A 16,338-nucleotide genomic window follows, 5' to 3' on the forward strand; every position below is an offset into this window, starting at 1 on the left:
ACAAATTCGCTCTCAGAACAGAACTCGTTCGTATGTAGGGGACTTACTGTAATCATAACACCCATCCCTGCATACTAACTTTATATATTAGCTCTATAAAGGTTAGTTACTGTTGCTTTTGTTGCCGATTACTCAGTTTGCCTCAAATTAAAAGTTGGTGTGAGTATTCACTTTAGAATAGAGAGTGTTGATCCTTGGCAAAGAATTTTATTTCTGGGAATTTATACTACAGAAATAGAGCCTCAGTCAAAGATGGATGTGCAAGAATGCTCACACTAGCATTATTTATAAAAGCAAAATAAATGAGGGGAGGAAACAAATTAAATCTCAAGCTATGATACAATACTAAGCAGCCGTTACAAATAATGTATCAGAAAAAAAATATACAGTGACATAAGTAAATGTTTATGACATCATAAAAATGAAAAAGCCAGCATTCAAAGTGCTCTTACAATTTTGGTTTAAAAAAATGAAAGCTAGAAGAAAATACATAAAATGTTTACAGTCATGCAAACTATTTCAAAGTTATGCAAATTTAGAAACATGTGAGTGTATGGGGCAAAGGCATCATATATTTTAATAGTAACGATTTGCATGAATTTATTCTTCTTCCCAGTGCAATCAGCAGTGATTGGCCTATAGCCCTTGTGAACTATTAACTAATTAAGTAACTATCTTTGGTACTGGAATAGAAAACAAACTCCTCTTATGCCTTTAAAAACTACCAGACTGAGAATTAATCTCATGGATTTTTATTTTTAAAATAAAATGAGGTTTTCCTTATTTGGTATTGACATATGTCAAGTATCAATGTGGGATGAGACTGAGAAACTTGGCAGCATTTGGGACTGTAAGATCATAATTCAAATTGACCTTAATAAGTCTCTAAAGTGATCAATAGCCATGTAAATGAAATGCAAGGTCTTGGCTGTGTGAAACTATCTGAATGGAAGCAGAGTAAGGCCCAAAAGATGAAATAGATGAACAGTGTAATATTATGGTTAAAATACAAACACAATTCCAGGATGTCACTGGCACCATCCCATTATCCCTTTGTATCTTTTAATTTACCACCTGCAGGTAACAGTGGCAATTTTTTTTTGGAATATTGACTGGAATAATGCTACTAAAAGCGCTTGTCTGTGAACTGGTTGTTTCCCGGTGGCAATGACATAAAGGGCTTGAACCAGAGCCTAAATCAATTCACTACTTTCTTAGAGAAGGTCTTTGCTATTGAAAGGAAAGAAGTCAGCTGGACTCATCAGACGTGCTTAGAGATGTACTTTGTTTACGTTCTGATGCAAGCTCTTTATCTTGTTGCAAACCTGCAAAGTTTTAATCGTGATCAGACCAAACTCTTACTAGCACTATCTTCAGTCTTACCACCATGGTACTTAAAAGCCTCCAAGGTCTTTACGTGGCACTGAATCATGAGCCAAAATCTTAATTGTGGCCAACAAGACCAACATGACTTAATCCCTGTCCAAACGCCTTTAGCCCTCATTCTCCAGGTTCCAACCACACTGTCCTCCTCTTGTTCCTCGATTCTCCAACTCAGGGCCAACACTTCTCTTGTCACGTCTAGTTCTTTCTCCCCACTTACGTCTCAGCTCAAATATCGCATCCCCATCGAGGACTCTCCTAAACAACCAAGCTATGGGGACATATGTATAACTGATTCACTTTGTTATAAAGCAGAAACTGACACACCATTGTAAAGCAATTATGCTCTAATAAAGATGTTTAAAAAATAAAAAACAACCAACTTGAGCTAGACCTCATGCTTGTCTACTCTCTATTTTATTTTTTTCACAGTACGTAGCACTCCCTGAAATTATCCATTTGTAAGTTTAATTATTTATTGTCAATCTCCCTCCAACCCCTATCAGGAATATGAAACCTAGTTTGCCTTGTTCTCCACTGTATCCCCAGCTCCTAGAACCATACTCGGTGGCCACAGATAAACATTTGAATAGATTATGAATGTATGAACCCATGAAGGAATAAGTCTTGTTTTGTTAGGACCCATATTATCGTATGTTAAGCATTGATGGCCATAAACCAGTTTTCAAAGGCAGAACTTGGGCTTTCATATATCCCTTGTTAATAAATATTTTGAGCTACTCTATTAATTTCTGTAGGGTTAAACAGCATGCTTTAATAGTGTTTTTTGTGCATATTTTATTACATTATTATTTTATTTAAAAATAAACATAAATGGAAAAAATTGAAATATTTTAGCCTATGAAAGATGAGACAGAGATCAAAAACTATATGACAAAAAAAAAACAAAACTATACAACAGCTCACTAGCCAAAATGGTCATTGAACTTAAACCAGATGACTGCATTCAAAAAATAAAAGAAAAGAAAAAATGTTTTAATGTTTATGAAATGTTGTAGACAATTATGTGTATAAACAACAGGGAAATTAGTGATTTTATAATGTTTTATTCTTTCCTAGAATTGTTTTCATTTAGCTAATTTAATATTCATATATTTTTCAATAAGATAGTGTATAAAAATGGAAAAGTGCCTATACCTGGGTTTTTATCTTATTAATGAATATCAAGACCCTTTCTTCCATTACAGTACTTGTAATAGAATCATCATTTTGCTTTTCTGAATAAGCTAATCTCTGAACACTTGAGAGATATACAGAAGCAGCTAAAAGAAAGGAACAGGACAATGAAAGAATGCCGCTGTTACACAACAAAGCTTTCTAAAAGCTACATCTGCTGTCTGTAAAATATGAAATTAAAACAGCCAACATATAATATTACCCATAAGAAATCTGACCTAATCAAAAATTTGAATTTAATAAGTGCAAATCTTAAAAAAGTTTGCATATAAATATTTGATAAAACTTTGAAATACAAGCATACCTTCTTCAATAGGCTCATATTTTTGAATGATCTCAGAAGCAATACTTTTATTAATGTCAAGTGTATACTGCTCTTGTGTCAAAAATTGGGCCAGATTCTTTTCAAAAAGAAATTTCCGGTTTTCAGAATACGTGTTGAAAATCTCAATGATTTCTTCTCTGTGTGCAATAATTCGATAAATTGTTCTAAATTCTTCTATGGTGATTCTTCCTTGCTTCAGCCTGTCATTATCCTACTAAAAAAAAATGACTGGTGGGCTCACATTGTGAACAGAAAAAATACACAAAATGAAGACGTTAGAGTATTTGTGTAACGTATATACCAACTTATACTGGAAAGAAGTTACATTGGATTCTTATTTCAGATAAAATACATAAAACTGCATGAAATGGTGCCAAAGTTGGGGAAAGGTTAATGGATCATCACCACTTAAAACCCAGTGGCCAGAGCTGCCCAGTTTAGGTGAAGAAGTGTATCCTGCCCCTGGGGAGAGTTAAAACCCTTACGCAGTTCTTTACCTGGAAAGACTTGCCCGAATTCAGGCGAAGCTGCTAGAGATTCTTCCAGACTTAGGACATCCCAGAACCATTTGGATTTACCTCAGACCTTCTCCTCACTGTGGTGATAACATATGCCATCCCATAGAGCTCACTATAGTCTGTTGTTTTGTCCCTGCCTAGTTGGTTTCCTCTATCAAAAGCTTTGTTTTGGGCACTTGGAAACTGAAATCTAGGACATGGGTCCATCATGAAGGGAAAACAGACCTGTGGTTTCAGATCTGCTCGGTCTGAATGGGAAAGGAAAGGTGATCCAGCAGGGGTGCAGGATTACAGAGGGAAATGTTGACTCTGAGAAGTCATGGAACTTTCAGGAACATGTGTCCTACAGAGTCAGAAATATGAATCTAAATATCTGGAGGGGGATACAGGCTTGAGATGAACATGCTGGAGTTATTCCTGGGTGGATGTTTGTAAATAAATGGTCAGAAATAAGAAGACCCTCTCTGTAAAAAACAAAACAAAAACAACCCAATAGCCATAGTTGGAATGGAAAGAAGTATGGGAGAAGATGAGGATTCTAGGTTATCTTTCAATTACACATTTCATTTTTCTATTCTACTCTATTTGAGTAGCTTCTTGAAACCATCCAAACAGTATGTAACCCCATGTCATCAATAGGCATCCTGCACCATAAATGTCAGAATAAATCAGTCATTCAAGATCACTGTAAATATAGAAGCTGCAATAGGTGGTAATAATTTGAGGAAGTGGAATCTGCATAATCACTGAAGGAACTGGGAGAGGGACAAACAAGGTCAGTTTCGATGAGAAAGAGTAGCTTCACCTGGTTGTTCTGGAAAATTCACATTTCAACTTTATGAGATAAGAGACAGGAAAGTGGGCTGGGTCCAGTTATTTAAAGTAACAGAATCACTGTGAGGTTCTGAGTAGGAAAATGACTAGCATAGGAGAGGTTTAGTTGTGATTAGTTGTGCATTACTGATGGGAAGAGAAGGAGAACTGCAGGTAAGGGAAGAGAGAAGATGCCATCCAGGTGGGAGGTGGTGAGTAGAAACTAAAGAACAGGTGTCAGTAAAATCATGAAGAGAGAAGTCAGAAGGATTCAACACATTAACATTTTAGATGCATGAGGGAGAGAAGTCAAGAAAGTCTGGAGTTGGGGAGAGTTAGAATAACTAGTAGAATTAGAGTATCACTTACAAATAAAAAACTGAGGTATAGGAAGTGCACCTTAGAAGGACATTTAATTTCCAAAGAGGCCATTTATATTTTAATTTTCTCAATACATTGCAAAGTACTTAAGCTTAAGTACAAAAAGTTCCTGTTAAAGGGCCACTGTATTGTGGTGAAAAGCTGACAATCTGTAGACAGTCTGAGCTGACATTATATTCCTAGCTCCAAAGTATGTGGGATTTTGAACTTCTAAATTAAACTATGAGCTTCATACTCTTCATCTGCAAAATGGGGATAGATAGCACTACTTATGTCACAGGTTGCTATGAGGATGGAGATATCAGTGTATTGTTAGGTCTCATCTATGTCTGTTTCCCTCACACCCTCCAGCCTAGTGTCTCATCTTTTGACAAATTTAACTATAAAACAACCCTAAGGTACAACAGAGGATAAACATGCTGGAAATGATCTCTTCACTTTTTTAGGAAAAGTTCACTGGTGGCTACCGGAGAGTTTGATCTGAGGAATCCAAGAAACAGTCTGAGCTGGGAATCAAGTAGGAAGAGCACCAGCTTAGTTCAAGGAGGAGCATTAATTTACACGTACAGAGCAGCTTGAAGAAGCAGGGGCTGGAATGGAGCCCCATTGGGAATGAGACGGTGATAAGCTTGGGAAGAAGGTTGGAATCGGTGGTCGTCAAATAAGAAGTTGGGTCTCCAGAGCTCATTAAACAATAATAGCACCTTAAAATTACAAAATCTTAAAAATAATTCATATTATCAATAATCTCAGTAGACTATGAAGTTCAACTTACTGTTTTGAAATTCTGGATTTTGAGGTCCACATAAGTCAATGTTACAGAATTAATTTTGTTTTTAATTTAGCTCCATTTTGCTCATAATTTGTCATAAGATCTTAAGCAAGTCAATAAAAATCAAAGTGTGCCTGTAATTCCCAAAACATTTTGTCATGTAAATTGTATGAATTAAAAACTTTTGTCTTACTGAATAGCAGCATACAATAAGATATACTTTATCCACTAAGCAATGAAAATTCTGCTTCTTTCAAGCAGGATATAAACTTGACCATCTGAAATGTCCTCTGGTAACTCGTTCTGTTTTGTTTTTCCCTAAAGATTGAAGTTGTTATCTGATACTAGAAAGAATTAGAGATATAAAGTTGAAACAAAATTCCACAAATACAAATAATTGCTACAATTGATCAAACCCAAAGGAAATGAAGGGTCAAAAATTAATCAAATTACCAAAAAAGAAAAACCACACACAGGAGGTGAGAATCGTATTGCTGAAAATGGGAAGTTCTAATTTTGATAGAAAGAGAAAAGGAAAAGGAAAGCAACAAAGGGTAAGTAGTAAGGAGAAGAAAGATGACAGAGCGTCAGCAGAAGGGAAGAAAGAAGAAGAAAAGTGATAAGCAAGGAAGGTTCAAATCTGAGTACTGAGGCACGTAACAGCAGCCACAACTTGTAGGGTACCAATGTATTAATATCTCCCCTGTAGGAGGGAACTGAAGGTCAAAAATCTTATGTAAATTGTCCCCAGTCTCACAGGCATGGTAGACCAGGACCTGAACTAACTCCAAAACAATAAGGACAAGCAATGGGAGGAAAGAGAAAACAATACACCATTGCACATATTGAGAGTATATGTGCAGAAATAAACTGTGTCAAATACAAGTCTGATCTCTTTAACTCTCTTAAATTTCTCAGTGTTTCCCCTTTGTCTTCAGGACAAAATCCAAACTATTGTGTGGAATCCAAGACCCTTGAAGACATCACTGATGGTTTCTTCCCTCACCTTCTCCCTTGCACTTCACACTGCCTGTGCTCTGAATTAGTTGCAGTATAAACATCAAGCTGTCTCTTGCTATTGTAAAGGCTGTTTCTTCTGTCTGGAATGCCCTTCTTTTATTGTACTTCTTAACTTACGAATTTCTACTAATCCTTGAAAAAGTGTCCTTCTCTAGAAGTCATCCCTTATGTCCCTCTGTGTCTCTTCCTCAGCCCATGTTAGAGAGTCCTACTCAGGATTCTTATACGATTCTGTACCTTCTTCTCTCCTAGGGTTTATTACCCTGGAATTAAAGCCTTTTTTTCTACTTCTCTTCTAGAATTGCCAAATTGTCTCAGACAGGAAGTCTGTCATCTGTTTCTTGTATCCTAAGTACTTATAAGAGTGTCTGACTGAGGTCTTCAGAACTTGGTCCAGCACCTAAACAATTTTATGATCCTGGTGAAATATGTTCATTTAATTGGATAAAGGAGCCAAAAATCTCCCTAAAGCTAGGGAGTGTAGGAAAACTATTTTTAAAAACATATTACAGAAAATATGCAAAATCTCAGGCCCCACTGCAGGGAATACTATAGCTTTTTAAAATGTTACATATTAATCATTTACAGTTTACAACATAAGAGTAATGAAGCCATCTTTCTACTGTTTACAAAAAAAACCCCACGAAGCTCATTAAGTGGTTATTCTTTGCAAGCATTACAAAAAGAACTTTCCCAAACAACTCTTTCATTATTTATGTATAATTTTAAAATATATCTTTTACCTTAAGACTATGAATCCCATGGAGGTAGACATTTTATACTTATTTTTATTCCCAGTGCCTGGTACTGGACCTACCCTAAAGTAGGAAGCTAGTGATTATATGTTTAAATGAATGGCTGAATACAGGAGGATAAAAGAACATATTAAAATAATTCTATTGTTAGTCATTCTGATAGTACACTTTAGAAAACAGAACTAAGCCTTTTCATTTTGTTACCATTCTCCATTGCTCAGTTTGTTAGTAAAAAGATGAAATGTTGCTTTAAAAATGACATGAGAAAGCTGATCTATCAAAACAAGAAATTTTAAAATAAAATGTAACATTTAAAATTATCTCTGAAATTACACTAAAAAACAAAGTATTCAGAATATATTCTAGGAAATCATATGACTTGCAACTTTCTTCCCAACTCTGACATACTTGTTTAAACTACCTGGCAAACTTGGTTTTTTCTCTTTTTTCATTCTGTTTCCTTCTGCTTCTATTGCACAGATACAGCAGCCAGAGGCACCCAAGTCCCAGTCTTTCCTGAAGAAGGCCTATTTCCATACCTTGGAGACTGTCGCCAAGGCCAGGAGCTTGTGCACACAAGCTGTTTCCCAGAGGACACACCCCTTGATAGTCTGGCTCTGGCCACCAGTGGGGCTTGTGTTCACGGGTTCAGCAGAACCCTGCCAAACAAAGAGGAAGTCCTTGGCTGGCAGTCCCTCTGGGGCTCCGCTCAGAGGGGATGGACTGATGCCCCCATCTTCCAGTCTTTTCCTGAAAGATGTCTATTTGCACACCTTACAAGCTGCTGCCTGAGGGTCCAGCTTCCAATCAGCCTGCATCTAGATGCTGCCTGATCCTCTGTTATGAGACACTGCCAGGTCCTGGTACACCCTCAATGACTGGGAGCCATTAAGAATGAAGTAGGCTGCTTGCACTATCACAGAGGTTGAGAGACAAACCAGAACCAAGGCACAGAAACCGACAGAGAGTAAAAGAAAATGAAGAAACAGAGGAATACGTTCCAAACAAAAGAACAAGATAAAACCCCAGAAACGGACCTTATTAAAACAGAAATAAGTGAATTACTTGATAAAGAGTTGAAATAATGGTCATAAACAATATGGAAGTTCCTCAAAAAACTAAAAATAGAACTACCATATCATTCAATAAGTTCACTTCTTGGCACTCATTCAAAGGAAACGAAATCACTATCTTGAAAAGCTATCTGCACCGCCCCGTGTTCATTGCAGCATTATTTACAATAGTCAAGGCATGGAAACAACCTACATGGATAAAGAGAATATGAGATATATATGTGTGTGTGTGTGTGTGTGTGTGTGTGTGTGTATATATCATATAAATATATATAATATTTTTCTTCCATAAAAAAGGAGGGCTCCCCTGGTGGCGCAGTGGTTGAGAGTCCGCCTGCCGATGCAGGGGATACGGGTTCGTGCCCCGGTCCGGGAAGATCCCACATACCGCGGAGCGGCTGGGCCCGTGAGCCATGGCCGCTGAGCCTGCGCGTCCGGAGCCTGTGCTCCGCAACGGGAGAGGCCACAACAGTGAGAGGCCTGCGTACCGCAAAAAAAAAAAAAAAAAAAAGGAAATTCTGTAATTTGTGATGTCATGCATGGACCTTGAGGGAATTAGGCTAAGTGAAATAAGTCAGACGGGCAAAGACAAATACTGTATGATCTTATGTACATATGGAATCAAAAAAAAAAATGAACTCATAGCTAGAGAACAGATTAGTGGTTCTCTAGCTATGGTGAGGTGGATGAGAACAGCTAGGGCGTAGAAGAGGGGCAGGATGGATGAAGGTGGTCAAAAAGTACAAACTTCCAGGCATAAGATAAATCATTCTGGGATGTACTGTACAGTGTAGTAACTATAGATAATACTGCTATATCATATATTTGAAAGTTGCTAAGAAAGTACTCTTAAAGGCTCTCATCACAAGAAAAAAATGTTGTACCTATGTGAAGAGATGAATGTCTACTAAACTTATCATGGTAATCACTTCATAATATATACATATATCAAATCATCATGCTGTTACACCTAAAGCTAATACAATACTATATGTCAATTATGTCTCAATAAAATTGGGGGTGGGGGCAGAGAAAGACTCATTAAGATTGCTCAGGAAGAGTTTGTTAAGTAAAAAGAAAGAAAATTAAGAACTCAACTTTAAGAGGAGAACAGGAGAGGAATGCTAGCAGGACAGATGGAGGAACGATATGAAATTTTAAAGAAAAACTTGGAGAGAGTTATGTCTTAGGAGTTAGAATAGAGAGAAGTTTAAGAAAAGAGCGATAAATAAAATGCATGGAGAAGCTAACCATTGAATTTAGCATTTTTGAAATAAAGAGGTTTTCAAAATAGGTGTGAAGGCAAAATGTATTGCAATGAAACACTGAAGAAGTTGCAGGAAGAAATGTAAAGGATTCTTTCAGTTTATCTGCTAAAAGAGAGACTGTAACATTTAGAAGAGGATATGGTGCAATTTATTTTTCAGATAAGATTAAAAATAAACTTAGACTCTGGAGAACCAACTAAGGTAGGAAATCATAAACTCGAGGTGGAACAAAACACAAATGTAAGTGCCTGAATTGACCCAAGTTGCAGATTTGTAGGGCAGAGGCAGCAGAGAAATATCCTAACTCATCTCTCTGCCTTCTAACTCCCAATCCATTCTATACTGCTGCCAGATTTATCCTAAAATATGCAGTATTTCCCTGCTCAAAAAATGTCAATGGCTACCCATTGCCTACAAAAGCAAGTCCAAATTCCACAGCCTACCAGTCAGGATTTTTATCATCTGGCCATAACTTGGCGTTTGCAGCTATTTCTCACCACTCCCATTGGAGCATCCTACGCTCAAGTCATGGCTGCTTACCTTTGATTCTTCAACCATTTCTAGCAATGTGATCTACACATATTGCTTTTCACTCCTCAAGGTCCAGCAAGAATGCCACCTCCACCATGGAATCTTTTATAAAAGCCCAAGTTAGAGTCTCTGTCTTCTCAGATTCCCTGATAGCACTAGGAAATTTATTATAATCTACTTCTGAAACAATAATTTCTGTATTTCTTTTCTCCTTAAAAGAGACATACAGTTTATTTTTTACAATCCGCTGTTTCTAACAGAGTGCCATGCACATAGTGTAGATTTAATAATGGTTGCTAACTGCTTAGAGAATTTGAAAACTTAAGGTTAGTCCTATAATAATAAAAATTCTTGAAATTGAAGACAATACTATTTCATACTCAGCAAAAATCAAGAGTGTAATCTAAGACTAGCTGTATGTATTGAAATGGCACATAATATTTCCTAAAAATAGCTGACATGCTACAAATTAAAGATAATAATAAAGCAATCAAAAAAAATTTTAGTAAAGGGATAAAAAAGAAACTTAGAGAACTGCTGCTCAAGCCGTGACTCAATAATTAATTCTGTAAAAAGAAGTTTATTATATTTTGACAGGGTCATAAATTTACATGTTCTTTATTCAAATTTTATAATAACATTTCACCTTAGAAAATAAATTCATGTCAGAATTTATGTCAGCTTCTTAGGAAATCAATGAATGTATTGTAATTTTCTATATTTTTTTGAATGATCATCAAGTAGCTTCAACTAATATTTATCTAGTGCCTACTTTATGCCTAGCTTGGTACTAGGTACATTCACAAATGATATCTTATTTAATATTCAGAACCATCCTGCAAAATAACTATATTAGTATCCCCATTCTGCAGGTTAAGACATTTGCTCAGAAATTTCTGGCTTGCCAAGTACTATACAACTAGAATTGTGTACAAATGTATACAACTATACAACTAATAGATTGAACAATCTCCACATCCATTGAGCTTGCTAATGACAACAGCTGAGCATTTTTTTTGTGTGTGTGGCCACCAAAAACAAAGATTCATTATGATTCATTTTATTTGCTCTGGCTAAAATGTGTACCCTGAAGTGTGGAAAGATTAGCAACAAAAGTTAAAGCAAAAGAGTCAGATGTTTAAACTTGGTCTTCACCTTTCCAGAAAATTCAGTTAGCCAATACATTTTCCCTGAGCATATTACTTAATCAACATTTTAATGCATACACAGCAACTTGGCCTAAGGCAAAAAAGTATTTTCTATTAGAGGGCCTAGGGGAATTATTTTAATAGAAGAGAATGGTTTATCATAATCATCAGCCTTGTTTGTATGTAATTTATGCTTCTAAAGTATTTGAGTTCATTTTAAAGGGTTTTTTGAAGTATTCTAAGCAAACTCTGCCCCTCTAATTTCTATAATTAACATTGTTTTCATAGCTACTTTAAAAAGGTTTTGCTAAACAAAATAGACCTTCAATCCTGCTATGTCCAAATAATCATAAATTTCAGTTAATGAGCTACTTATTTACTTGTTATAACTGTTTAGCATTCTACATGACGCTTTTCAATATGGCATGCATTTTACTCAAGTGGATTTCAAACAGCTATCTCTATCTTGCAGATAATTCAAAGCAACTTGATAATCACTAAATAAGATTTTCAGTATTTCACATTTGATACAGATTTAGCATATTACTACCTCTATATTGTGTTGAATGTGAATTTCATTAAACCTGAAAGCAGAGAGCTCTTTCTCCCTTTGGGCAATACCACCGAGGGAAAATTCTATGTGTAAAGGTCTTTCACAGAAACTTGTGTTCTTCACTTGTGGTATTAGACATGAATTGATTAAAATTCTGATAGCTTACTGCAGCACAAGCTACTTGGATTCATAGAAACAGCTCTGAATTCTTTGTCTTTTACTGCAGTCTCCTGAGAAGTACAGCTTTTCTTTTTCGAACCTCCTCTTTATGGTTCGTAAACACGAGGGCTAAATCTTACTGAGAAAAATGCTTGTAGGGTCTGCTGTGTGTTTCTGCTTATTGTCTAAGCAGAGGCACCAACCACCTTTCTTCAGGACTAGCTCTTCAAGGATGTTTTACGTAATGAAGAGATAGTATCTCCCTCCAGAGGAAAACTGCAGGTTTGTTTACTGTCCAGGATAATGATGATCATGACAGCCTCCAGGGCAAAGATCAGACAGGCCTACAGCCCATAATAAAAGCTCTGGCTTTCTAAACTTGAGGTCCCTCTCAGGTAATGCCACCCACCGCGCGCGCACATGTCACCTGACCCTCCTCACATCACACTTTGGGAACGGGGCTAGGAGACATGGCACCAAAATGTTGATACGCTGGCAGGTGCTATTTTTGTGAGTGCCAAGCTGTCTTTTTTCTCTGAACTGGAAACCTGAGTCTGCCAACATCCCTAAAACTATATCAGGCTGAGTAGCTCGCAGGTAAGGTAACACAAGCTTCCCGGTTTGTGTCAGTTGGTAACAATTTCAACCAGATTGTGTTATCTGGCTACTCACTTTCAAGAAACCAAATCATATTCAGGATGCCTATCTTCCTAACTATCTGAGCTGGCCAGTCTAGGGTTCTTGCCTGACTCGCCAAGAAATCTGCCATCTTCCTAGTGTAAAACTCAGCTATCACTTGGTTTTTTCTTTTTTTTTCATGATCTTTCCCTTTGTCCTCTAGGGACAGACTTGATCCAGGTTCCCTTCCTACTAATTCTTCTTTAAACAAAGAGAATTTACGGCTTGTCTGCTTTGAGGTGAGAAAAATGCAATTTTTCTGAAGATTGCCCATGCCTTCTATAAATCACTAACATCCAATCCACTTACCATTTCATCATTTATATGATTTGATCTAATCAGATGACCAGTCCTAATCTGATGTGAACATTCCCGCGTTCTCAGCAGACTGTTCTAAACTAATAACCTGGCATGATTTCAAATTTTATCATCAACTCATTTTACGTCTTACCTAAACTCTTTGTCTTGATTATAAATATATTTAGCATAATTAATTGCTTTAATTCTTAAGAGACTAATCTTTCATATGTATTTTCTTCAGAAAGCATCCAAGTAGTTATCGACATTTTCCAATATTGGATTAAGTCCTTCCTAGGGTAGGGTGTTCAGAGGGCGGATATTATCTCACCTTAAAAATATACTTCACGTGAATAGCATTGCACCGAATATCTAATTTTTCAAGTAATTTCAGAGTTTTTTCTAGGGTAATTTTTCCACATTTAAAGTCATCCCGAACCATGGACAAAAACCATGTACGAAGGACACCAAAAAAAGAAGTTAAGGAAATTCTCACAGAAAGTCATTAAGTACTTAAAATGACTAAAGAATATTTTACCTCTCTTCAGATCAACGTTTTTATTTTCAGAGGAGAGTCTATCTCAGGCTTAAATGAGAAAACAATTTTATGATAAATAATATTTTTAAAAAACTAAGTAGGCACTACTCTGTGGTAAAGGTATGAAAGGGTATAACACAATAAAAATTACAGGAAAACAATAAAAATTAACATTTGAGAAATCAAGCTATTACTTGGGAAATACAGTCTATCTTCTGAAGACGTGAACTTGGGAGACAGCTGAACGTCAACACTTGATCTCTCTCAGCATTAGTTTCCTCATCTGAAAGGTGGTCAAATTAATACTTCCAGAAGGTGGGGGCATTAAATGAGCTCAAACCATTTATGATTTATGATATGATTATTACCACTACGTTAGCCAAATGTCAGGCTACACGCATGCCCCAAAAAAGCAACATTTTAAGGACCATAAAAAAGAGTAAAAACAAAAATGTCATGGTGTCTATTTAGTATGAAAGAGAAGACAAAAATAATCAAGCTTGCTTATTATCTACAGAGAAACTACAAAAATTAGGACACTTCAAATTGAAAAACTAAGGTTAAGAAGAATTAACACGACTGTCTATAAAATCGTGAAAGGTATTGGTAAAAACTGTTCAACAACACACTCAATTTCAGATTGTTAGAACTAACTGGAAACCCTTCAAACTAATGGCAATGACTTAATACGGCAAAGCTCATGTTATTATAAGAAAAAGATACAGGAAGCTAGGGAAACTCAGAAAAGCTCAGGGCAGAAAGGGAAGGAAGCAGTTTTTGCTTAAATGAGAGAAACTTAAGTTCAGGACTCTTCAAAAAGAATGAGAAAAGAATCAAGGAAAGGGGATAAATCAAAAGAGGAAAGAGGAACAGAAAGCACTCTGAGTGGATATTTGTTCTCCATATTTTCATGACCTGTAGTTCTGTTTCTCCCCGCTTAGAAGTTTCTCCCCATTATGAGTTGCCACAAGTTCCAAATATAATTAACTCTGCCCCTTTGCAGGAGAGGGATTTCTTGAAACTCATCCACTGATGCCACTGCCCCTTTCCTAGAAAGAAAGCAGAAAACACAGTGGTTTGTTGCCTTTGTTCTTTGGAGTTAGCTCAACACTTAAATCCCACAGAAACCATATGTAACATGTGGTCTCTTCACTTTACTGCCCTTAAAACTTTCTGGTTTCTTGCTTATGTTATGACCATTTCCAAACCCACAATGTTTATAAATGAGGCATCTCTTGCTGTCTGGCATTTTCCCATGAACTACCATCGTACCTCATTTTATTTTTACTTTGTTTAAACCCCTCAAACCTTTCAGCATAGCGTGCTTCCATTGGGTTGGGGACAGTTATTCTGAGGGCCTGATTATACATCAACGCCACTGTGGTCCCCAAAAGGTGCAAAGGGTTGCCAGACACTCTCTAGAAACTGTGGGCTGCTTCTCTAGATCCCTGACAACATATAATGCACACAGAGACACACCACTTTTGAAGAAGGCTGTTCTGGAGGCTAAGTTCTTAAAATCTTCAAAATTCTTATAGCTGGTTGGCTACGCACCACGCTGTCAGGTGACTATCATGTTTTTCTTCTGGTCTGAACACCTAATGTGATATCACTGAAAGTTCCATACCTCATAGAGAAAGCTTCTTTATGACTTCATCAGGAGACTCAGAGCTTGCCAGACAACCTGTTTTTTCATGGTCAGACATGGTAATCTTAAGCTGAATGTGTAACACCTTGATGGGAAGGTTGTCCCATGGAATGTTTTCTCATCTTTGAACACTGTTTATTTCAGAAGCTCTGCTTCTGCTACAACCAAACATGTCACTTAGCGATCTGAGTAAGAAAGAGAAAGAAAAAGTAATTCTCAGACTGTTAATGCAGGCTCCTCCAGGGGAATTTGTAAATGTCTTTGATGATCTCTGTCTGCTTATCCATGATGAAAAACTCATGCACCATCTAGGTGAGTGTGCAGGCCACCAACACTGCCAAAAATATTATGTCCCACTCTCCATCGATGGGAATGTGGTCCTCCTGTCTCACCACAACGTAGTGGGTAACTACCGATTTTTTGACTACCAGAGCAAACTTTCTTTCAAATTCGACCTGCTTCAAAACCAGTTAAAAGACATCCAAAGTCACGGCATCATTCTGAATGAGACGGAGTACCTGAGGACTGTTGTTCTGTGCGCCTTAAAGCTGTATGTGAATGACCACTATCCAACGGGGAACTGCAATGTGCTGAGAAAAACGGTGAAAAATAAAGAGTTCTTGATCGCTTGCATTGAAGATCACAGCTACGAAACAGGAGATTACTGGAATGGCCTTTGGAAATCGAAATGGATTTTCCAAGTCAATCCATTTCTAACCCAGGTAACAGGGAGAATTTTTGTGCAAGCTCACTTCTTCAGATGTGTCAACCTTCATGTCGAAATCTCCAAGGACCTGAAAGAAAGCTTGGAAGTAGTTAACCAAGCTCAACTGGCTCTAAATTTCGTGAGGCTTGTGGAAGAGCAAGAGAATAAATTTCAAGCTGCAGTCTTAGAAGAATTACAGGAGTTATCAAACGAAGCCCTAAGAAGAATTCTACGAAGAGATCTTCCAGTGACCCGCACTCATATGGACTGGCAGAGGATACTCTCTGACTTGAATCTGGTGATGTATCCTGAGTTAGGATACGTCGTTTATTCAAGAAATGTGTTAGGCAACTGGATTATATAAAGGATTTTTGCTCATGGTAACTGTCTTGACCTGATTACTTTGTTTCGGGGGGGCAGGGAGGGTGGCAGAGGTTATTTGCCTAAAGTTGAGAAGCCACTAGACATGCCTGTCACTTTGCAGATGCAAGTTTTGGGGGGGGGGTTTGTTGTTTTTTGAGGGGGGGGGATGGTTGGTCACATCACACAGCTTGCGGGAACTTGGTTCACCGACC

The 16,338-nt window shown here is 37.2% G+C and overlaps 2 protein-coding genes across 2 annotated transcripts in view; one reads left to right on the top strand and one right to left on the bottom strand.

Annotated features, from left to right (window-relative positions):
* Positions 1-13,331, bottom strand: part of PLCZ1 (phospholipase C zeta 1) — a 41,677-nt gene extending 28,346 nt beyond the window's left edge. The window contains exon 1 of the mRNA XM_029206193.1: positions 13,203-13,331. Within this exon, the coding sequence (XP_029062026.1) occupies positions 13,203-13,313 (111 nt within the window). The 5' untranslated portion in view covers positions 13,314-13,331. The remainder of the gene's footprint in view (positions 1-13,202) is intronic.
* Positions 13,332-15,064: 1,733 nt separating this feature from the next.
* On the top strand, positions 15,065-16,149 carry CAPZA3 (capping actin protein of muscle Z-line subunit alpha 3). The gene has a single exon (XM_029206410.1). The coding sequence runs from the start codon at positions 15,228-15,230 to the stop codon at positions 16,125-16,127; it is 900 nt and encodes a 299-aa protein (XP_029062243.1). The 5' UTR covers positions 15,065-15,227; the 3' UTR covers positions 16,128-16,149.
* Positions 16,150-16,338: the final 189 nt, after the last annotated feature.

Source organism: Monodon monoceros, unplaced genomic scaffold (genome assembly GCF_005190385.1).
Source record: "Monodon monoceros isolate NGI ecotype Baffin Bay Population unplaced genomic scaffold, NGI_Narwhal_1 Super_Scaffold_6, whole genome shotgun sequence".
Taxonomy (NCBI): Eukaryota; Metazoa; Chordata; class Mammalia; order Artiodactyla; family Monodontidae; genus Monodon; species Monodon monoceros.